Source organism: Macaca mulatta, chromosome 11 (assembly GCF_049350105.2).
Source record: "Macaca mulatta isolate MMU2019108-1 chromosome 11, T2T-MMU8v2.0, whole genome shotgun sequence".
Lineage (NCBI taxonomy): Eukaryota > Metazoa > Chordata > Mammalia > Primates > Cercopithecidae > Macaca > Macaca mulatta.
This window is the reverse complement of record NC_133416.1, coordinates 131,052,773-131,076,095: the sequence shown is the minus strand read 5'-3', so window position 1 is coordinate 131,076,095 and position 23,323 is coordinate 131,052,773. Positions and strand designations below refer to the sequence as shown.

The 23,323-nt window shown below is 45.1% G+C and overlaps 2 protein-coding genes and 1 long non-coding RNA gene across 13 annotated transcripts in view; 1 reads left to right on the top strand and 2 right to left on the bottom strand.

The window, feature by feature from the left end:
• GTF2H3 (general transcription factor IIH subunit 3) overlaps positions 1-17,836 on the bottom strand; it is a 29,775-nt gene extending 11,939 nt beyond the window's left edge. For 3 of the 10 annotated variants that reach the window (XM_015109631.3, XM_015109629.3, XM_028830095.2), the window contains exons 1-5: positions 17,797-17,836; positions 11,728-11,807; positions 6,995-7,101; positions 4,475-4,638; positions 893-955 (exon numbers count right to left, since the gene is read on the bottom strand). Coding sequence is in view for 5 of the 10 variants with exons in the window: in XM_015109629.3 (XP_014965115.1) it covers positions 893-955; positions 4,475-4,638; positions 6,995-7,101; positions 11,728-11,807; positions 17,797-17,809 (427 nt within the window). In the remaining 5 variants the exon portion in view is untranslated. Of the gene's footprint in view, positions 1-892; positions 956-1,899; positions 1,903-4,474; positions 4,639-6,994; positions 7,102-11,727; positions 11,815-17,796 lie in introns of those variants that run through there. The other 7 variants (XM_077955716.1, XM_015109630.3, XM_077955715.1 and 4 more) reach the window with 6 other exon arrangements.
• LOC144333192 (uncharacterized) lies at positions 13,913-15,359 on the bottom strand. Its single transcript, XR_013401657.1, has 2 exons — positions 15,302-15,359; positions 13,913-14,273 (listed from the first exon to the last, which is right to left on the bottom strand). It is a non-coding gene; the product is annotated as an uncharacterized LOC144333192 (long non-coding RNA).
• A 155-nt stretch (positions 17,837-17,991) lies between the features above and the next one.
• Positions 17,992-23,323, top strand: part of EIF2B1 (eukaryotic translation initiation factor 2B subunit alpha) — an 11,841-nt gene continuing 6,509 nt past the window's right edge. For both annotated transcript variants that reach the window (XM_015109634.3, XM_077955720.1), the window contains exons 1-4: positions 17,992-18,136; positions 18,978-19,079; positions 20,583-20,719; positions 20,831-20,947. In XM_015109634.3, coding sequence (XP_014965120.1) covers positions 18,124-18,136; positions 18,978-19,079; positions 20,583-20,719; positions 20,831-20,947 — 369 coding nt within the window. In that variant the 5' untranslated portion in view covers positions 17,992-18,123. The remainder of the gene's footprint in view (positions 18,137-18,977; positions 19,080-20,582; positions 20,720-20,830; positions 20,948-23,323) is intronic.

The following is a 23,323-nucleotide window of genomic DNA, read 5'->3' as shown; positions in this document are numbered from 1 at the left end:
CGTGTCCTAAATTTGAATCCTGGGACAAGAAGTATTGATTTACAAAGATGTTCAGGCAACTCACATCAAACTCCAGAACAAAATAATCACTCAATACTGCCCCTCCCCCAAAAATAATGCCATAAGACCGAGAAAACATCACACAGATAAAATGGAAAGGTATTGCCCTATGCTACATGCAAAACCATCCGTTCACCTATGGAGAAGTGGCCACTCATTTATTAAGCTTCAGGGCTCCTAAACGGCTTTTAAAAATCCAACACTGTTCCCAAGTCAAGAAGAAAATGAAAACGTTTAAGAAGTCTGAATTTATCAAAATAAGAAACAAGAAAGCACCCTGAAGCAGTGTTTCTTGCAGGCAGAAAGACATAATGGAGAAGCTAGAGTTTTCTCACTCTTCCCCATTTCCAGTTTTTACAGCTTGTCTTAAAAAACATTTCAAAGCCAGCCACGCACAGTGACCTGTAATCCCAGCACTTTGGGAGGCCGAGGTTGGTGGATCACTTGAGGTCAGGAGTTCAAGACCAGCCTGGCTAACTTGGTGAAACTACATCTCTACTAAAAATACAAAAAAATTTAGCCGGGTGTGATGGCAGGCACCTGTCCCAACTACTTGGGAGGCTGAAGCAAGATAATTGCTTGAATCCAGGAGGCGAAGGTTGCAGTGAGCCAAGATTGTGTTACCGCACTCCAACTTGGGTTGACAGAGTAAGACTCTGTCTCAAAAAAAGAAAAATTCAAAACCAATATAGACTATTTTTTAAAAATTACCCTTCAGTTGAGAGTACTCACACCTCCCATTAATGGGCACCCAAGGTTCTAAGAAATATCACAAGTTAAGATATGTTTATTACAGAAGACACCTTTTAAATGATCCAGACACCAAGGATACAGCAAAGTGCTTTGGCCAGGGATCCTGCCAGCAAAGTTTCTGTATGTTGACCCTTTATGTCACCTGCAAATAACAGAAAATATTTAAAAGGGAATTTTTAAGTACTTTCTTGAACTAAAATAATTGGGTGCTTTCCTGAACTAAGTATGCTTTCAAACCAAAACACTCTTCATGAATGAAATCAAACAAGACATTTTCAAACCAGGTTTAAAAACATAGCAATGTGTTCTTGGTAATGGTTAACTAAGCAACTTTTTAACCTTTTCTCAATGTAAAACATCCTGGTGTTTGTTCAGGGGCTAGCGGGAGGGCAAGGGGGAACAGGGAGTTACTGTTCAACAGGTACGGAATTTCAGTTTGTAAAGATGAAAAAGTTCTGGCGATAGATGGCGGTGATGATTGCAAAACAAGGCGAATATACTCAACATTACTGAACTGTACACTTAAATATTGTCAAAATGGTAAATTTTATGGTAAGTAAATTTTACATTAGAAATTCTAAAAATTGGTAAAATGGCAAATTTTGTTATTTGTACTTTACCATACACACACACAAGATCCTGTTTTTACTTGGAAAGGTTCCAGTTTATTCATGATCTATGTGGTACAAAATGTCACGCATAAGTCTAGCAGCCTGGACAGAGTACAAGGCTCTGAGGCCCCCTGCCCTCCCTCTCCCACCATCCCCTCCTTCCCTCTGCGCTCAGCCAGTGCAGGGAAGACTGGAGAAACTCTTTCCTCTAGCCATGAGAAGCAGGGAGGAGTCTGCCACTTGTTTGGTGCCCTGGGTGAAAAAAGTCACTCAAGATATCAAAATCCTAAAACTACAGTTCAAGAGGGCAAGGAGCCCAGATTGACACTCTGTGCAAGCCAGCTTAGAGCTGGTCCAGGAGAACTGACGCCCCATGGGTGAGGTCAGACCAGAAAAGGTCTTGAACACTATACTGTGAAGCCGAGCTGAGACTTAATCCTGGAGGCCAGTGACTCTCAAAGTGAGATTCTGGAACCAGCTATAGGGGCACCACCTGGGACCGTAATAGAAATATAAAGTCTCCGGACCTCCCTAGATCCAGTGAATCGGAAACTGAGTGGGGCCTGACACTATTTTAACAAGACTTCCAGCTGATTTTTTAACAGGTTTATAGGCCGGGCGCGGTGGCTCAAGCCTGTAATCCCAGCACTTTGGGAGGCCGAGACGGGCGGATCACGAGGTCAGGAGATCGAGACCATCCTGGCTGACACAGTGAAACCCCATCTCTACTAAAAAATACAAAAAAACTAGCCGGGCGAGGTGGCGGGCGCCTGTAGTCCCAGCTACTCGGGAGGCTGAGGCAGGAGAATGGCGTGAACCCGGGAGGCGGAGCTTGCAGTGAGCCAAGATCATGCCACTGCACTCCAGCCTGGGCGGCAGAGCGAGACTCTGTCTCAAAAAAAAAAAAAAAAAAAATTAACAGGTTTATAATTTACAAACCATAAATTCTGGTCTAAAAGTACTTTTAGGGATGCAATTTAATTATTTTTAGTAAATTTACAATTATGCAATCATCATCACAATCCAATTTTAGAACAGTCTCCTATTACCCCAAAAGATCACTTGGGCCCATTTGCAATCACTCCCGAGTCTCTGCCCAGCCCTGGGCAACCACTAACCAACTTTCTGTCTCTATAGAATTGTCTTTTCCCTCAGGTGATTCTGATTCAGGCTAAGGTTTGGAAACCACCACCTGCAGGCAGAAGGGAGCCAGGAAAGGCCTATGGGCCCAGGAATAGCAGCTTTCATTTTTAAGATGATAACTCTGGAGGCTGAGTGCAAAGACTTGACTGGGAAGACAGGAGTCAGAAAACCAGTTAGAAGCTATAACAATCATCTAGAGCAGTGGCTCCAAACGTGGGGTGAATGTGCCCTACAGGGGGCATCTGCAATGTCTGAAGACATATCTGGTTGTCACAACTAGGGGATATTATGGTGTCTAATGGTCCAAGGCCAGAAATGCTGCTAAACATCCTACAACGCATAGGGCAGCTGCCACAACAAAGAATTATCCAGCCCAAAATGTCAATAGTGCTGAGGTTGATCAAGATGACAATAAGGGATGGGGCCTGGGTGTGGTGGCTCACACCTGTAATCCCAGCACTTTGGAAGGCCGAGTCGGGTGGATCACCTGAGGTCAGGAGTTCAAGATAAGCCTGGTCAGCATGGTGAAACCCCGTCTCTACTAAAAACATTAAAAATTAGCTGGGTGTGGTGGTACGTGCCTGTAATTCCAGCTACTTCGGAGGCTAAGGCAGGAAAATTACTTGAACCCGGGAGGCGGAGGTTGCAGTGAGTTGAGATCACACGCCATTGCACTCCAGCCTGGGCGACAAGGGCGAAACTCCATCTCAAAAAAAAAAAGATGACAATAGGGATGGGGGCTGGGTGTGGTGGCTCATGCCTATGATCCCAGCACTTTGGGAGGCAGAGGCAGGAGGATAGCTTGAGCCCAGGAGTTCCAGACCAGCCTGGGCAACGTAGCAAGACCCCATCTCTATAAAAATTTTTAAAAATAAAAAATAAAAAGATGACAATAAGGAGTGGGATTCTGGAGACACTTCTGAGGCTAAACAACTAGGATTTTGTAGCTGGTTAGATGTTGGATGTGAGGAGGAGTTAAAAATGAAAGCTTTAAGTTTAGAAAACTAGGTGGATGGGGGCTGACAGAAATAGAATGGAAATGGTGGTGTGATTGAGAGCAAAGATAATGAGACTAGCCGGGGCCATGTCAAGAGACTGTGGGACGCTGAAATGGAGGCATTTGAGCGTGAAAGAAAGTCTGGGTTAGAGACAAAGTTGGAAAGTGTCCATATATAAAAGATAATTAAAGGCAAAAGTGGATAAGAACATACAGAGGGAGAAAAGATGAAAATCATGTGTCGAGGCCGGGCGCGGTGGCTCAAGCCTGTAATCCCAGCACTTTGGGAGGCCGAGACGGGCGGATCACGAGGTCAGGAGATCGAGACCATCCTGGCTGACACAGTGAAACCCCGTCTCTACTAAAAAATACAAAAAAACTAGCCGGGCGAGGTGGCGGGCGCCTGTAGTCCCAGCTACTCGGGAGGCTGAGGCAGGAGAATGGCGTGAACCCGGGAGGCGGAGCTTGCAGTGAGCCAAGATCACGCCACTGCACTCCAGCCTGGGCGGCAGAGCGAGACTCTGTCTCAAAAAAAAAAAAACAAAAACAAACAAACAAAAAAAAAAAAAAAAAGAAAATCATGTGTCGAATTAAAAACGTATTTTAAGAGACAAGATGAAGGAAAAGCCAGAAATAGAGACTATGAAGTAATGTTTCAAGAAAAGAGGAAAAACAGGTCACAGGGCATTCTTAGAAGCCAAAAGACATGTTTCAAGAAGTAAAGGCTGGTCAGCAGTGTCAAATGCCGTAGAGGCTAGGCAAATAACGAACCGACTTTGATGAAAATGATTTTTAAAAAGAGAGAATGTGCAGGCATACAATACAAAGAATCCACATCTTTTAACTTAAAGCCTAAAGGACCTCCAAAATCAACCCTATTTGCAAAATAACAATTTTTAAAAGCTGTTACTTTTGGTCATTAGATCTTTAATCTCTTCAACAATAACTTCATTCGCTGAGGTTAAAAGTTCGTATTTTCCATCTTTACTCCCAGAGGGATTAAATTCAGGAGGGTTGCCAGGGTCTCCGAAGAAGTCTCCAAGTCTGCCATTCTTTCCAGGATATAAGAATCGGCTGAAACAGCAGGGGAAAAAAACCTGGTTACACCAGGCCTCACTGCCCATGCTCACTCATGATCAGAATGAAATTCAGCAGACAACAAACAAAATCACAATGTGGGATTCACAAAATTCTAGAGTCAATTTCATTTTTTAAAAAATGTGTAAGATAAAATTTTTTTTTAATGTGTAAGAAAAAGGGTATAAAAACAAAGTAAAAATGTATAAAATAGGCAAATTGGCCACAGAATGTTTTACTGGTTCCAGTGTTTTCTGAAAAGTGTGGGGAAATACAGACGGTGTTGGGTTATCATCTCCGAAATGCTGCAGAGGGGTGCCTGTGCCTTCCTTTCTCAAATGACAACCACAACAGGTTCATACCAAATTCCAACTCACTACTAGTTCATTATTTGAGGTACACATCCATCCCAGTAATACAAACCTGGTCCAAAGGTCCCTGAAAGATTCTCCCAGTGATTCATGACTCTTTTTTTGTTTGAGACACAGTCCCGCCCTGTCACCCAGACTGGAGTGCAGTGGTGCAGTCTCAGCTCACTGCAACCTCCACCTCCTGGGCTCAAGTGATTCTCGTGCCTCAGCCTCCCGAGTAGCTGGAATTACAGGTGTGTACCACCAGGCCCCAGCTAATTTTTTGTATTTTTAGTAGAGATGGGGTTTCACTATATTGGCCGCTATGTATGGCTGGTCTCAAACTCCTGACCTCAAGTAATCTGCCCACCTCAGCCTCCAGAAGTGTTGGGATTACAGACGTGAGCCACCGTGCCCAGCCTCATGACCTTTTTTTTTTTTGAGATGAAGTCTTTCTCTGTCACCCAGGCTGGAGTGCAGTGGCGTGATCTTAGCTCACTGCAAGCTCCGCCTCCCGGGTTCACGCCATTCTCCTGCCTCAGCCTCCCGAGTAGCTGGGACTACAGGTGCCCACCACCATGCCCGGCTAAATTTTTTTTTGTATTTTTAGTAAAGACGGGGTTTCACTGTGTTAGCCAGGATGGTCTCGATCTCCTGACCTCGTGGTCCGCCCGCCTTGGCCTCCCGAAGTGCTGCAATTACAGGCATGAGCCACTGCACCTGGCCATGGCCTCGTGACTTTAAAAAAAAAAAAAAAAAAAAAAAAAAACTTTGACAGGTATAGTTTTTACTGGTATTGTAACCAAACTAGCATCATCTTTTCATCCAATTCTGAGAAAAAACATGTAGTGAGGATGAGAGTAAGAGTATGTGTTTGGTGGCCCATGGGCTCTTTCACCCACCAGAGGAAGCAGGCAGCCCTAAGAACCAAGAAAATCTGAGAGCTACCATAGAAATATGTTGGTAAGCAAGAGTCTTCTATTGTAATGTGGTGATTAAGACATAGAAGAGCCAGGCGTGGTGGCTGATCCCTGCAATCCCAGCACTTTGGGAGGCTGGGGTGAAAGGATTGCTTGAGCCTAGGAGAGCAAGACCAGCCTGGGCAACACAGTGAGAGCCCATCTCTATAAAAAATACAAAAATTAGCAGAGTGTGGTTGTGAACACCTGCAGTCCCAGCTACTTGGGAGGCTGAGGCAGGAGGATCACTTATGCCCAGAAGTTCAGAGGCTACAGTGGCCCATGATAGTGCCACCGTACTCCAGCCTGGGTGACAGAACAAGACCCTGTCTCAAAAAACAAAAAAAACAGACATCGAAGAGCTGTGTCTTACATGGGAATTCAACTCTTCTGTCAGTGCATAATGTGAGAAGTAAATATGGCCCAAATTATTCACAAAAACTTTGCTGTATCCACAGTTCACATTTACACATCAGCTGCAGGCTATGCACCATCTTGCAGTGAGTCTAACACAGCCAGTTTCACACCAGTGTGAGAAACGACCACTGTTTCTTCTGCCAAGCACCAGATGGAGTAGTTGGCTTGGGTTTAGAAGCCAGTGTTATAAGAAAAATCCTTATTTCTAAGCACCAGGTTCACTCACAGAGCAGGGCAACAGGCCATGAGAACTATGCAGAGCCAAAAGTAAACAGAATCACATCTCCCATCTCACTTGCACTCTGGGGCAGACACAAAATGGGAAGACAGGTGAAGGAAAGTAGCTGCCCGACTGGATAGCTCTCTTCCCCTTTCTGCCTAAATAATATAGTTCAATCTGTGCAAATTACACGGGCCATTATGTAACTCTACTACCGACTAACGATGAAGTTTGCAAAATTCATGGATATCACAATGTACACGTACTGGCTCTTGGTGCTGTGGCTGTTCACTGGCACAGAAAACATTTTCTTTTGCAACATGGAATAGGAACAAAACATGCCAACTGGCACAAAAAAATCATGAATGTTAAGCACTGAATAGGAAAAGCAATCACAACGGTCATACCTTTCTTGAATGTGACTCGCTATCACAGCAAGTTTGTTGGAACGATTCATGAATAAATGCGAATTTCCCAGCACCATCACAGCATCTATGCATTTGGATAAGGTAAACTGTTGAAAAAAAAGAAAGACATTAGAAAAACAAATTAGCTATCCAAATAACCATGTCAGGTCTTGACATAATTAAGATTTCGTTTAGATCGGGTGCAATGGCTCAAGCCTGTAATTCCAGCAGCCTGAGAGGCCAAGGTGGGAGGACTGCTTGAGTTCAGGAGTTTGAGACCAGCCTGGGCAACATAATGAAACCTTAGCTCTATAAAAAAGAAACAAAACTAGCCAGCCATGGTGGTGTGCACCCATAGTCCTAGCTGCTCTGGAGGCTGAGGTGGCAGGATCGCTTCAGCCCTGGAGAGCCAGGCTGCAGTAAGCCAAGATTGTACCACTGTACTGCAGCCTGGACAAGAGAGCTAGACCCTGTAATAAACAAACAAAAGACTTCATTTAAATTTTAGATAATTATTCACTATTAAAAATTTGCTCAGGAGCTCCCCTCCTCCAAAGCCATAAACAAAAACACTTAAAAACTATAGTTTTCTAATTTTACTTATATGAGATCATTTCTACATTAGTACAATATTCCACAAATATTTGCAGCGTAAAATTTAAGGAATAACAAACATGTCACATGTTCTGTGATAAAATTTCCAGCAAACTATTACTATATGTGGAGTAGATAATGAATACATACTGAAAACACTGGAGACCTGTAAAAATGTTTAATGTATTTGTTCACTAAGTATACTGAGCCACTACTGCATGTCTGGTATATACTTAGTGAACAATATAGTGGTTGCTCAGTATACTTAGTGGGCAAATGAATTAAAAACTTTTTTTTTTTTGAGATGGAGTCTCACGCTGTCGCCAGGCTGGAGTGCAGTGGCCCAATCTCAGCTTACTGCAACCTCCACCTCCCAGGTTCAAGCAGTTCTCCTGCCTCAGTCTCCCCAGTAGCTAGGACTAGAGGCCCATGCTACCACGCCCAGCTACTTTTTTGATTTTTAGTAGAGATGGGTTTCACCATGTTGGCAAAGATGGTCTCGATCTCTTTACCTCATGATCCGCCCGCCTCAGCCTCCCAAATTGCTGGGATTACAGGCGTGAGCCACCATGCCCAGCCTAAAAACTTTTAAACTTTGAAAAAACAAATACAGAATATCACCTTCCCATAAGAACTAATATTATTAAGATACATAAGTCAGTATTTTTTTTTTTGGTATTCAAAATGTTCAGAGAAATTTCTCTAGTAACAAACTAAACAAGTGATCCTTGAAGTTTTAGTCTTCATAAGTAGATATTTTCATAATCCTAGAATAAGGTCTATTTCTCTTAAATAAATACTTCAGGTAGAAAACAGAACACTGGTGGCCAGGAGTGGTGGCTCACATCCCAGCACTTTGGGAGGCCGAGGCAGGCAGATCACCTGTGGTCAGGAGTTTAAGACCAGCCTGGCTTATATGGCAAAACCCCGTCTCTACTTAAAATACAAAAATTAGCTGGGTGTGTTGGCACATGCCTGTAGTCCCAGCTTCTCGGGATGCTGAGGTGGGAGGACTGCTTGAGCACCGGAGGTGGTGGCTGCAGTGAGCTGAGATTGTGCTACTGCACTCCGGCCTGGGTGACAGAGTAAGACGCCATCTCAAAAAAAAGACCAAAACACGGTAAATTTCACCCTACTGGAAAAAAAAAACCTTAAATCTATTAAAATTTCTATTTTGCAAAAAGTGACAATATAAATAAAAGTGAAAGAAAACAAGTTACAAACTGGAAAAAAATAGTTGCAACGTATGACAAGTAATGGGTTAATCTTTTAATATAAAGAGTGTCCATAAATCATTAATTTAAAAAAAACCACATGCCATGAATATCCAAAGAAAGAAGTGGGTGATGTCCCAAGAGAGAAATACAAATGGCCACGAAATACACTAAAAGCAAATTGAGATTACATTGTTTTTTGCTCCTCATATTGCCAAAAGATGAAATAAGGAGAATGAACATCTTGTGCTGGTACAAGAAAAAAGGAACTCTCACACAGCACTGATGAGTGCAAACGCAGCCTTTTTGGAGTAACAGGGCAGCATGCAGTGATGTGCTGGCAGATGTTTAACCATTCGCTCTCCAAAAACGAGGTACACATGTACACAAGTACACACAGATATTACTGACACAGTAGTCTGTAGCACACAATTTACAAATAACAGTGAAAAATGCACAATACTCTTTATGGTAAATTGCATACAGTCAATGGATTCTCACAGAATGCCTATGTTGATTTTTGCTGAATTCTTGTATCCATAGCCAATTGAAAAATGAGTATGGTTTGGCCGGGCACGGTGGCTCACACCTGTAATCCCAGCACTTTGGGAGGTTGAGGCAGGTGGATTGCCTGAGTTCAGCAGTTTGCAACCAGCCTGGGCAACAGAGTGAAACCCCAACTCTACTAAAATACACACACAAAAAATTAGTTGAGCGTGGCGGCATGTGCCTGTAGTCCCAGCTACTCGGGAGGCTGAGGCAGGAGAAATGCTTGAACCCGGGAGGCGGAGACTGCAGTGAGCCGAGATCGCACCACTGCACTCCAGCCTGGGCGACAGAGCAAGACTCCATCTCAAAAAAAGAAAAAAGTATGGTTTCAAGTGAAGAATGAGTATAGTTCTAACATGAATATTGTGTGATATTTTTATTTTTTGTTAACAAGCAAAAAGATGCTTATACTTGGTATGAGCAACTGTGTAAGTAACAATTCTAACACCGCATTGTCAGGTTTGTAACACGCAGGGGTGATATGTATGACAGTAAGAACGCGAGGAAGGGGTGGAAATGGATCTATACTGGAGCAAAGCCTCTATATTTTACTGGAATTAAATGAGTATTAACCTAAAGTAGACAATGGTAAGACACATACAGTAATCCCTAGAGCAACTGTTGTGGGTCAAATTATGTCCCCGCAAAAGACATGTTCAAGTCCTAACTTCTGGTACATGTGTATGGGATCTTTTTTGGAAACAGAATCAGAAGTAAGAAGAGATCGACCAGGCGCAGTGGCTCACGCCTGTAATCCCAACACTTTGGGAGGCTCAGGTGGGCAGATCACGAGGTCAAGCGATCGAGACCAGCCTGGCCAACATGGTGAAACCCCGTCTCTACCAAAAATACAAAAATTAGCTGGGTGTGGTGGTGCATGCCTGTAGTCCCAGCTACTCGGGAGGCTGAGGCAGGAAAATCACTTTAACCCAGGAGGCAGAGGTTTCAGTGAGCCAAGATCACGCCATTGCACTCCAGCCTGGGCAACAAGAGCAAAACTCCATCTCAATTGCTTGAATTCGGGAGGCAGAGGCTGCAGTGAACCGAGATCATGCCATAGGACTCTAGCTCTGGGTGACAGAGTAAGACTCCACCTCAGGAAAAATAAATAAATTAATTAATAAATTAATTCAATGTTTGATAGCACAGTAGGGTGACTATACTTAAAAATTATGTAATGGGCTGGCATGGTGGCTCACACCTGTAATCCCAGCACTGTAGAAGGCCGAAGTGGTGGGATTATAGGACTATTTGGGAGAATTGCTTGAAGCCAAGAGTTCAAGACCAGCCTGGGCAACATGGTGAGAACCCGTTTCAACAAAAAATACAAACATTAGCCAGACATGGTGGTGTGCAGCTGTAGTACCAGCTACTCTGGAAGCTGAGGCCAGAGGACTGCTTTAGCCCAGGAATGTGAGGCTGCAATGGGCTATGGTGGCACCACTGCACTCCAGCCTGGGCAACAGAGTGAGACACTTGTCTCAAAAAAAAAAAAAAAAAAAAAAAGGAAAAATTACTGATACAGGCAGCAGCTTGGATGGATCTCAAGGGCATTATGTTGGGTAAACAAAAGCCAACCTCAAAGATTACCAACTGTATGATCTATATACAAAATAAAATTATAGAAATGGAGATCTGATTAGCATATTCGTGTTTACTAGCGGTTAGGGATGGGGACTAGGAAGGTTCTGTAACTACTATAGAAGGGGCTCCTTTGTAATAAAGCAACAGTTCCATATCCTGAGGGTGGAGCTGATGAACACACCCATCGATGAATGTGGTAAAACTGCACAGAACCACACACACACACACACACACACGCACGCACGCATACACACAAATGAGCGCATGTAAAACTTGCAATCTGATGAGGTCTGTAGATTGCACTGACAGTTTCAAAACTGTACTATGGTTATATAAGATGTCACCACTGAAAGAACTTCAGTGATGGGCACACAGGATCTCTCTGTACCTTTTCTGGTTTCCTATGTCTATATTATTTAAAAATAAAATATTTCAAAATAGAAAGTATTTTTTAAGACCACATATTATATGGAATCAATACATGAAATGTCCAGAAAAGGGAATTTAGAGATAGAGGGCAGATCAGTGGTTGCTTGCAGCTTGGAGATAGAAGCAGGGATTGACTGCAAACAGGCACGACGGAACGTTATGCAGTAAAAGAAATGTTCTAAAGCAGAATTGTGGGGCTGGTTACACAACTTCGCAAATTTCCTTAAAAAAAAATCACTGAATTGTACAGTGGCTGAATATTACAATATGTAAATTATACTTTAATAAAGCCATTTTTTAAAAACGCAATATAAACACTCAGTTAAATGAGAATTCTCCAAAGGCCTCCTCAAGCAGTCTTACCTGAGATTCCTTTAATGCTTGCTTTCCCCACCAAATTGGGTTGGCATCAACTACAATAACCAGAAGATTCAATTCATCTTCTGAAAATATTAACAAGAAATACAATTTAAAACATCAGCTTCATAAAAATGAATCAAAGCTAATATTTTGAATTCATAAATTAAATCCAGAGCACCACTATAAGCCTTAAATATTTATCACCTTCTAATTATGAGATTAACAGAAGACCCAGTTAAAGCTTTAAAGCTGGGCCGGGCACGGTGGCTCACACCTGTAATCCCAGCACTTTGGGAGGCCGAGGCAGTCAGATCACAAGGTCAGAAGATCGAGACCATCCTGGCTAACACGGTGAAACCCCATCTCTACTAAAAATACAAAATATTAGCCAGGCGTAGTGGTGGACGCCAGTAGTCCCAGCTACTCGGCAGGCTGAGGCAGGAGAATGGCGTGAACCCAGGAGGTGGAGCTTGCAGTGAGCCGAGGTCGTGCCACTGCACTCCAGCCTGGGCTGGGTGACAAAGCGAGACTCCGTCTCAAAAAAAAAAAAAAAATGTTTTAAAGCACAGTGAGCCCTTAGCAAGCTCTTGTCTACATCCTGAACCACTATATCTCTAACGCACTAAATGTAAACTCCATGAGGGTGGGAATTTTTGTCTTTTTGTTCACTGCTTATCCTCATTCCTACCACACTGCCTAGCACACTGCAGCTGCTCAATAAATACCTACTGAACGAGGGCCAGGTGTGGTGGCACAGGCCTGTAGTCCCAGCACTTTGAGAGGCCAAAACAGGCAGATGGCTTGAGCTCAGAAGTTCGAGACCAGCCTGGGCAACATGGCAAAACCCTTTCTCTACTAAAAATACAAAAATTAGAGCCAGGCACGGTGGCTCACACCTGTAATCCCAGTACTTTGGGAGGCCGAGGTGGGCGGATCACTTGAGGTCATGAGTTCAAGACCAGCCTGGCCAACATGGTAAGAAACCCCATCTTTACTAAAAATACACACACACACACACAAAATTAGCTGGGCTTGGTGGCAAGCGCCTGTAACTCCAACTACTCGAGAGGCTGAGGCAGGAGAATCACTTGAACCTGGGAGGCAGAGGCTGCAGTGAGCCAAGATTGCACCACCGCACTCCAGCCTGGGTGACAGAGCAAGACTTCATCTTGGCGAAAAAAAAAAAAATAGCCAGGCGTGGTGGCACATGCCTGTAGTCCCAGCTACTCAGGAGGCTGAGGTGGGAGGATCGCTTGAGACCAGGAAGTCGAGGCTACAGTGAGCCATGTTCCTGCCAATGCACTCCAGCCTGGGAGACAGAATGAGACTCCGTCTGAAAAACAAAAAACAACAACAACAAAAAAACACCTGCTGCATTCTGAATGCCTGGTCAAGGACAGAAGGCACTGATTAACCAGTAGTAGGAATCCCAGTGGTAGAATTTCAGGAGCAAAAAATTAAAGGGAGGCTTAGATGTCAATTTGGCCCATACCCATCAAAGCATGTAGCAGCAAGGCCAATTGTAATTAAGAGTCACTTTTTAGGCCGGGCGCGGTGGCTCATGCCTGTAATCCCAGCACTTTGGAAGGCCAAGGCGGGCGGATCACAAGGTCAGGAGATTGAGACCATCCTGGCGAACACGGTGAAATCCCGTCTCTACTAAAAATACAAAAAAATTAGCCGGGCGTGGTGGTGGGCGCCTGTAGTCCCAGCTTCTCGGGAGGCTGAGGCAGGAGAATGGTGTGAACCCTGGAGGTGGCAGAGCTTGCAGTGAGCCGAGATCGCGCCGAGATCGCGCCACTGCACTCCAGCCTGGGGGACAGAGCGAGACTCCGTACCAAAAAAAAAAAAAAAAAAGAGTCACTTTTTAAAAGGTAAAAAAAACCAGGCTGGGTGCAGTAGCTTAAGCCTGTAATCCCAGCACTTTGGGAGGCTGAGGTGGGCAGATCACCTGAGGTCAGGAGTTCAAGACCAGCCTGGCCAACATCGTGAAACCCCATCTCTACTAAAAATACAAGTATTAGCCAGGCATGGTGGCACACGCCTATAATTCCTGCTACTCGGGAGGCTGAGGCAGGAGAATCGCTTGAACCTGGGAGGCAGAGGTTGCTGTGAGCCAAGAGCGCACCACTGCACTTCAGCCTGGGCGACAGAGCCGGACTCTGTCTCAAAAAAAAAAAGTAACAAAACAGAGGGAAAAGCAATTCCTGCATCAAAATTTCACCGTTAAGAGGAATTCTATTCTCTAAACTAAACAGGCTACAACACATTCATCATTTGTTTGGATTTTTTTTTTCTTTTTTTTTTTTTTTGAGACAGTCTCACTCTGTCACCCAGGCTGGAGTGCAGTGGCGTGATCTTGGCTCACTGCAAGCTCCGCCTCCCAGGTTCACACCATCCTCCCTGCCTCAGCTTCCCAAGTAGCTGGGACTCCAGGTTTAGCCCACCACCACACCTGGCTAATTTTTTGTATATTTTTTCTAGTAGAGACGGGGTTTCACCGTGTTAGCCAGGATGGTCTCGATCTTCTGACCTTGTGATCCGCCCGCCTCGGCCTCCCAAAGTGCTGGGATTACAGGCGTGAGCCACCGTGCCTGGCCTTTTTGAGTGTTTTTTTAAGAGATGGGGGTCTCAATAAACTGCCCAGGCTGGTTTTGGAATCCTGGGCTTGCGATCCTCCTGTGTCCGCCTCCCCAGTGGAGTAAGGACTACATGCATGCACCACCCCAAACACATTAGTCCTTCAACAACAGTGTTAAGATGTTGAGGATACTGGGTCCAATCCCTCAAAGAGACTATACTCTAACTGAGGTGACAGATAGACATACAAACCTGTGAGCACACACTGTTATGAAAGGCCCAGGACGCTCATTTATTTATTTATGTATTTTTAAACGAATTTTTGAGACAAGGTCTCAAGGTTGGAGTACAGTATCACAAATATAGCTCACTGCAGCCTTGACGTCCTGGGCTCAAGTGATCTTCCTGTCTGTCTCCCAGATAACTGGGACAACAGGCGTGCACTACCACATCCAGCTAAATTTTTTTTTTTCTTTCGAGGTGGAATTTTGCTCTTGTTGATCAGGATGGAGTGCAATGGCGCGATCTCGGCTCACCACAACCTCCGCCTCCTGGGTTCAAGTGATTCTCCTGCCTCCGCCTCCTGAGTAGCCGGGATTACAGGCATGCTCCACCAAGCCTAGCTAATTTTGTATTTTTAGTAGAGATGGGGTTTCTCCATGTTGGTCAGGCTGGTCTCGAACTCTTGACCTCAAGTGATCTGCCTGCCTTGGCCTCCCAAGTGCTGGGATTACAGGTATGAGCTACCGCGCCCAGCCACCCAGCTAATTTTTAAATTTTTGTAGAGATGGGGTCTCATTTTGTTGGCTAGGCTGGTCTCGAACTCCTGGGCTCAAGTGATCCTCCTACCTCGGCCTCCTAAAGTGTTGGGATTACAGGCGTGAGCCGCCGTGCCCGGCTCCAGGATGCTCATTTAATAGCAAAGAGCAGTAATGCCTTTCCTCCCTCCATACTTTCCTTCCTGCAGTCCTGTCTTCTACATTAGGATAATCTCCACCCTATATTTGATTTCTGCTTATTCAAATCCCAATTACTCCTCAAGGCCCCAAACCAAAGCAAACTCTTTCTTCTTCGTGACTCCCCTACCTCAGAGCAGAAGGAATACCAGCCTCCTCTGCACTAAGCACCGGAATCTGCAATCCCAAAATCCCATTCCATCCTGACAACCACCCAGCAAAGGACATTTTCCTGCCATTTTTCAACAATTATAAGACCACCCCCACCCCATGATTTTTACAACGAATAGTTGTTGACATCTGGATGGTATCCTTATCATTAAGATTAGTGGCATTTTTTCTTTCTTAGTGGTATATTAAATAATGGTACATCTCATAATCAATATTATCTTAGATTAGCTGAAATATGAAATATGGTATTCCTATTCTGCAAATGAAAGTAACGTGTCCTAAGTCACATATGGCCTGCTAACAAGTGGCAAGGCCAAAGCCCTGTTCTAAAGACAGATCTGCTTGACTATAAAGACTGTGGCTCTTCACTGCCCCACTGCCCACCTCTGACAACCCACAGCTCTCTCTTCTAATGGCACTTAGCACTTACTACTTCATTTTACAGTTAGTTGTGCTTCTGATCTCTCTTCCCAGTCCTGCCCACTTAAGACTGTGGACTTCTTAAAAAACGATGGAATTTGCTAATCCTAGGATAAAATAATGTGTGTAAAACAGGACTGGTGTAGTGGCTCACGCTTGTAATCCCAACACTTTGGGAGGTCGAGGAAGAAAGATCACTTCAGCCCAGGAGTTTGACACTAGCCTGGGCAAAATAGTGAGATCTTGTCTCTTTTTTTCTTTTTTTTTTTTGCGACGGAGTCTTGCTCTGTCGCCCAAGCTAGAGTGCAGTGACACGATCTCGGCTCACTGCAACCCCCACCTCCTGAGTTCAAGCACTTTTCCTGCCTCAGCCTCCCAAGTAGCTGGGATTATAGGCGTGCACCACCTCGTCCAGCTAATTTTTTTGTATTTTTAGCAGAGACGGGGTTTCGCCATGTTGGCCAGGCTGGTCTCAAACTCCTGACCTCAAGTGATCCACCCACCTTGGCCTCCCAAAGTGCTGGGATTACAGGCGTGAGCCACTGTGCCCAGCCACCTTTTTTTTTTTTTAAATAGAAAAACCAAACAAAAAAATGTAAATCACACAGCGAAGCACCTAGGACAGAAGCACTTAATACAACTGTGTCTGCCAGACAGAAAAAGTGTTGCCTGTAAAGAAAAGTGTGCATCTATACACCCACAATGTCCCTGTGAATTTCCTTCTTTAGTTCGCTACCTCATTTGTAGACAGAAGCAATGCCAGGCCTGCCTCCCTCACAGGGTTGTGGTACGGTTTCACATCAATTAAGAGAGGATGGACAATTATTACAGTTCCTGAAAGGGATCCCCTATCTCTATTCTTGCTCCCCACAGTCCATTTTCCACACAACAGCCACAGTGATCTTTTAAAATTGCAAACCAGATCATAACACTTCCTGGCTTAAAACTCTACAATGTCTTTGTCTTGCACCTAAAAATAAAGCCTAACTTCTCTATCATGGCCAATAAGGCCCTGCATGACCTGAAACTGGCTGGTTCTCTGATCTCATCCCTCTAGCCTCCTTTTTCTTCAAGACATCTGACTGTGTATGTGGCAGCTAATGTATGAATGGGTCTCCCCACCATCCTCTACCCACAAGCTCTCCATTCCTCCCTTCTCGGTGTAACTTGTAACTCTGCCACAGGGCCCTTGCACTTAAAGTGCACTTTCCCAGAACTTCACACAATCATTTGAGTCGGTTTCAATATCCTGCATTTTTCCTTGGCCCCGATTAAAACAGCGCCTCCTCAAAGTCACAATGTACTATTGTAACTAGGACTGTATTATTACATGATCTTCATAGCTCTTTTCATCCTTTGAAAAATAATTTATTTTTTAATTTTTTATTGACGAGGTCATGCCCTGTCACCCATGCTGGGAGCAGTGCTCCGATCATAGCTCACTGAAGCCTCGAACTCCTGGGCTCAAGTGATTCTCCCGCCTCACCCTCCCGAGTAGCTGGGACCACAGACACGCGCCCGGCTAATTATTTTATTTTTCTGTAGAGATGGGGTCTGGCTGTGTTGCCCAGGCAGGTCTCGAACTCCCGGCTTCAAGCGATTCTCCCGCCTCGGCCTCCCAAAGTGCTGGGATTACAGGCCTAATCCACCCGGGTGTGACCCGGCCGAAATTATTTTTATTTATTGTCGTCTGTTTCACCCAGTAGACTGTAACCTCCACTAAGGCCCCTGTCTGTCACGATCCCTGCTACAATCCAATAAATAATGCCTGCACACAGGAGGCGATCCAAAAATATTTACTGAATGAATGACTGAATGCCTTGGCTACTCCTCTAAAGACCAAACGGGTTCTATCCAGCCCAAAAGACACACTCCATCTGGCCGGTCATAGCCGGATCGAGCCCGCCAAGCCCCGGAGTCGAACTCCGCCCTGCAGGGTCCTCACCGTCTGAAACCATGGCTGTCCCAGCACCTCAGCGAAGAACAAGCGGTGGTCAGGCGAGCGTCTCAAACGCTGCGCAGCCCAACATCCGGCGCCGCCGAGTGACGCACAAGGTGCTTTGACTCATGCCAGCCCCCTAAGCTGCGGAAGTGGAATGCGGAGGTGCGCCGGTTGTGGGGTACGGAAGTGCGCCACGGCAGTGCGCCGGAAGTGTGGTGCGGAGGTGTGCGGTGCGCTGTCAGACTGGCTGGGAGGCGGCGCGGCCGGCGGACCCGTTCAAGACAGCGCGGGCGGCTCGGGTGCCCCGGGGCTCCGCCGCAGGAGGACGCCATGGACGACAAGGGTAAATCAGGACAGGCCAGGGCTGCTAGGCTACAGCAGAGCCGTTCAGGGGTCCCCCCAACCTCTCACATCCAGGCTGAGCTCCCGAAGAGATTTCTTTTGAACTTCAGGCTGCTTCACTGGATGTGTTTCCTCGAGTCACAACTAAATTCCCCGCGCTGCTCTTGTTTTCAGGGATGCGCCCTGACGGTATTTGCAGGCACCCCTCCCACACATACGCTCCTTCCCGGTGCCTGTCTCCAGAAGGGCCTTCGCAGTTTCGATTTCCTTATATGTGAAATAGGAGTAAGACTCCCTGCCTTGTTGGATCTGTCATTAAAATTAGAATGAATAAGGCATATTTGATGTGCTCATCTAGTATGCTTATTAAGTGAAACACAAGGGCAAACTAATATACTTTTCATGTAAAGAAATAAAGGGGAGTGGGTGGAACTCCATATGTATTTGTAACATATATGTGTATGTGAATAGACTTGTATTAGCATAGACTGTCTGGAGGGGTGCAGGAGAAATTGGCAAGGTGGTTGACTTTGGGATCCTCTCAGATCTTAGGGCCAAGGATGCTGAAGAGAGAATGACTTTTCATCATCATTTACTCGGGCTTAATTTTTAGGCCTTGCACACCAGTAGCTTTTTCAAAATAAGAAAGAGCTCTTGCAAACAGCAAAGTGGTGTTTTCTCTATTCCTATCAACGTTTATTGCATCCCTGAAACTAAATACCCTAAAAAGAAAGTATTTTTTAAATTATTTGCTTCTTAAAAAGTCGGCAGTCATTAACAAGCTCTCTTGCCTTACATGCTGCTAAATGAATTAGATGAATCACTTTTCTCACTTTTTCCAGAGTTAATTGAATACTTTAAGTCTCAGATGAAAGAAGATCCTGACATGGCCTCAGCAGTGGCTGCCATCCGGACGTTGCTGGAGTTCTTGAAGCGAGATAAAGGTATAGAGAGTCATCTGTTAACATTCTGGGATTTAGGAAAGTCTTTTTTTAAAAAAAAAGAGACGGAGTCTCGCTCTGTCGCCCAGGCTGGAGTGCAGTGGTGCAATCTTGGCTTACTGCAACCTCCGCCTCCTGGGTTCAAGCAATTCTCCTGCCTCAGCCTCCTCAGTAGCTGGGACTACAGGCGCACGCTGCCATGCCTGGCTAATTTTTTTGTATTTTAGAGACAGGGTTTCACCATGTTACCCAGGCTGATGTCGAACTCCTGAGCTTAGGCAATCTGCCTGCCTTGGCCTCCCAAAGTGTTAGGATTACAGGCGTGAGCCACTGTGCTCGGCCCTTTTTTTTTTTTTTTTTGAGACAGTTTTGCTCTTGTCTCCCAGGCTGGAGTGCAGTGGCACGATCTCAGCTCACTGCAGCTTCTGCCTCTCAAGTTCAAGTGATTCTCTTGCTTCAGCCTTCCGAGTAGCTGGGATTACAGGCATGTACTATCACACCTGGCAAATTTTTTTATTTTTAGTGGAGACGGGGTTTCACCATGTTGGCCACACTGGTCTTAAATCCTGACCTCAGGTGATCTGTCCGCCTCGCCCTCCCAAACTGCTGGGATTACAGGCATGAGCCTGTGTTCGGCCAGGAAATTCTTCTCATGACTCTTGGAAATGTAGAAAGTGAGAGATGCATGTTTGCCTGCATAAAGTAGTACAGCTCCAAGCTCAGTTTCTGCCTTCATTTCAGACTTTTCAATCTGGAGAGAGCCCTTACATTGTCATCAAAAGGATCCCTATCATAAGTGAAATATACTTTGAATCAAGAGTGACTATTTTATATTGTGTTAACCATGATGCTTAAATTACAGTAGCAGTTCAGCTTTATAAGTGTTCATTAGGCCTCCACCTTGTGCCAGATTCTGTACAGATGTTACAGGGAATATTCCAGAATAAATTCTGGTATTAGTATTATTTATTGTGATCCCCTAATTCAGCACTCTAAACGTTAGCATCTAGGTATAGCATGAAATCTTGTATAGGCAAAATAATAATAAGGCCTTTAATCTGAAGGGCAGGCCTAGAGACGCTTGTCTCTAAGGCAACCTCCAGTGTCTTCCCATTGTTCTTAAAATAACATCCAAACAACCTTAGCCTCACCCATACCACCTTGCAGAACTCATCTGCCGCTGCTACTCAATGTGTTTCCATGCCTCAGCCTCCCAAAGTGCTGGGATTACAGGCCTGAGCCACCATGCCTGGCCACCCGGCTTTATTTCTATGTGTGCTTGTTTACTATCCGCTTCCTCTATTAGAATCAAAACGCCATCAGATCATAACCCTAGGGGCCTGTCTTGTTCACTGATATATTCCTCTTATCTAGAACAGTGCCTGGTACATAATAATATACATTATTATGTACCTAATAAATGTTCATTGAATGAATGAATGAATTGAAGACACAGGTCGTGGCTGTGGTCCTAATGTGAACATCACATTCCTTGGATCATTCCAGGGGAGACAATCCAGGGCCTGAGGGCGAATCTCACCAGTGCCATAGAAACCCTGTGTGGTGTGGACTCCTCCGTGGCAGTGTCCTCTGGCGGGGAGCTCTTCCTCCGCTTCATCAGCCTTACCTCCCTGGAATACTCCGTAAGCACCTGCTCTCCCTGGGGTTACCTTTCTACTTCTCCATTTAGTGACAGACATTCTCAGCATTACCTGGATCTTCCCTGTCCCCTCATTTTGCTCTTTTCTTCCTAGGATTACTCCAAATGTAAAAAGATCATGATTGAGCGGGGAGAACTTTTTCTCAGAAGAATATCACTGTCAAGAAATAAAATTGCAGATCTGTGCCATACTTTCATCAAAGATGGAGCGGTGAGTGGATAACCATCATGCGTGCTGAGGAGGAGCAAGGGCTTCGAGTCTGACTGCCTGGGGTAAAATCCAGGCTTTGGCATTCATTTGCTGTGGAGCCTTGGACAGGTTACTTAACCTCTCTGCACAGCTTTCTCATCTGTTCAATAGGGTGAGAATAGTACCTCCCTCCTAGGGTGGTTGTGAGGATTAAATGAGGCAGGACGTGTAAGGGGCAGAGGGTGTGAGGGCTTGGTATTGTGTCTGGCACTTAGTAAGTGCCACGTGAATGTAGATCTTGTTATTAGAGACGGTTGTCATTGTAAACAGGCAGAGAGGGACAGTGGGACAGCATGTGTGATTCTTGATTTAATACAATGTTTTACTAAAGAAGTATTTTTATGATTGTGTATGTAGTAAATCTGAATTAACACAGAACAGCTCTTGTCACTGGTTAACACTGAGGACTTTATTAGTGAAGGTTAGCAATAAAGGGAGATTGAGGGAAATTTTCTTTTTAACTTCATTTTAGATGCTATTACAGAGATGTAAAGCTGCTCAGTGTTTATAAGTGAGGAAAGACAGGAGGTGCAAGTTGAGCCATCTCCCAGCACAGGTGTAATGAAACTTTCATAATGCCCCTCCCACCAGCATACGTCCTTTTGCTACCTCGGCCTCCCCTGACCATAAAATTACTTACTTGCATTTTGACTCTTAAATCTTGTCCTCCATTTTATTAGCCCCTTCCCAACCTTTGACATTTGTTATTAAATAAATGGCATAATAGATGTGAGTGAAACTTGTTCAAAAGCCAGTTGCAAACAAAGCCTTTTTTGGGCAAGTGGAGGCAAGGTTGTGACTTCCTTTCACTGGGGCCGTCTCCTTCCACAGACCTGCTGTGCCATCAGTATTGTGCAGGTTTCGTTTGCTCTAGTGTAGTGTGATACATGTGTACTTCACCTGCAGTCACCTACTCAGGACTGATTTAGACAAAATTCATAGCAGAGCTGCTCAGATTTGAAAGTGCAGAGGAGTCAGGTGGGGTCTTATTAAATGCAGATTGGGATTCAGTGGGTTTGGGCTAGGGCCCAGGAAGCTGCCTTTCTAACAGGTTCTCAGGTGAGACCCAGAAAGGAGCTAGAGAGCTGGTTCTGCCCTCTTGCCTTATTCTGTCTTCTGCACTCTTCCACAGAAAAGAGGTTATGGAGGCTGGGCATGGTGGCTTATGCCTGTAATCCCAGCACTTTGGAAAGCCAAGACGGGCAGATTGCTTGAGTCCAGGAGTCCAAGACCAGCCCAGGCAACATGGCAAAACCTCATCTCTACTAAAAATACAAAAACTTAGCCAGGCGTGGTGGCACAATCCTGTGGTCCCAGCTACTCGGGGGCCTGAGGTGGGAGAATCACCTGAACCCAGGAAGTTGCGGCTGCAGTGAGCTGTCATACCACTGCATTCCAGCCTGGGCAACAGGAGTGAGATCCTGTCTCACCAAGAAAAAAAAAAAAAAAGAAAGAAAGAAAAGAGGTTATGGGCCCACTGCAGTGGCTTATGTGTGTAATCGTAGCCAGAGGTTCGCTTGAGGCCAGGAATTCAACACTAGCCTGAGCAACATAGGGAGAGAGGCCCTGTTTCTACAAAAAATAAAATAAATTAGCTAGTCATAGTGCTGCACATCTGTAGTCCCAGCTACTGGGGTGGCTGAGGTGGGAGGATCACTTGAGCCCAGGATGTCAAGGCTACAGTGAGCCATGCACACTCCACTGCACTCCAGCCTAGGCATCAGAGCAAGACCTTGGCTCAAGAAAGAAAAGAAATTATGCATAAGTGTCTACACGTTGCATCCATGCCACAGATAGGTTGTGATTACCCCAAACAGTTTATAAATTCAAAAAAATTAGCCATCATTTCAAAATTGGATTTTTGGCCCCTGTAAGCAAAACCGTCACCTCGTCTGGCAATCATGGGGCCACATGACGACAGCTAGGGCTGAGGAGTCCTGGCCTTCCTTAGCCTTTTCTTTTTGAGACAGGGTCTCAATCTGTTGCCCAGACTAGAGTACACTGGCATGATTACGGCTCATTGCAGCCTCAACCTCCCAGGCTCGAGTGATCCCCCCACCTTAGCCTCCCAAGTAGCTGGGACTATAGGCACATGCCGCTGCATCCAGCTAATTTTTTTTGTTGTTATTTTTTGTAGAGATGGGGTATTGCCAAGTTGCCCAGACTGGTTTTGAACTCCTGGGCTCAAGCAGTCCTCCAACCTTGGCCTCCCAAAATGCTGGGAGTACAGGTGTGAGCCAGCACACCCAGCCTTCCATAGCCTTTTCGCTTTGCTGCTGACCCCACCCAACCTGCTGCAGTGACTTCTGCTACCTGCCTGGTTCCCGTAGGCCTGAG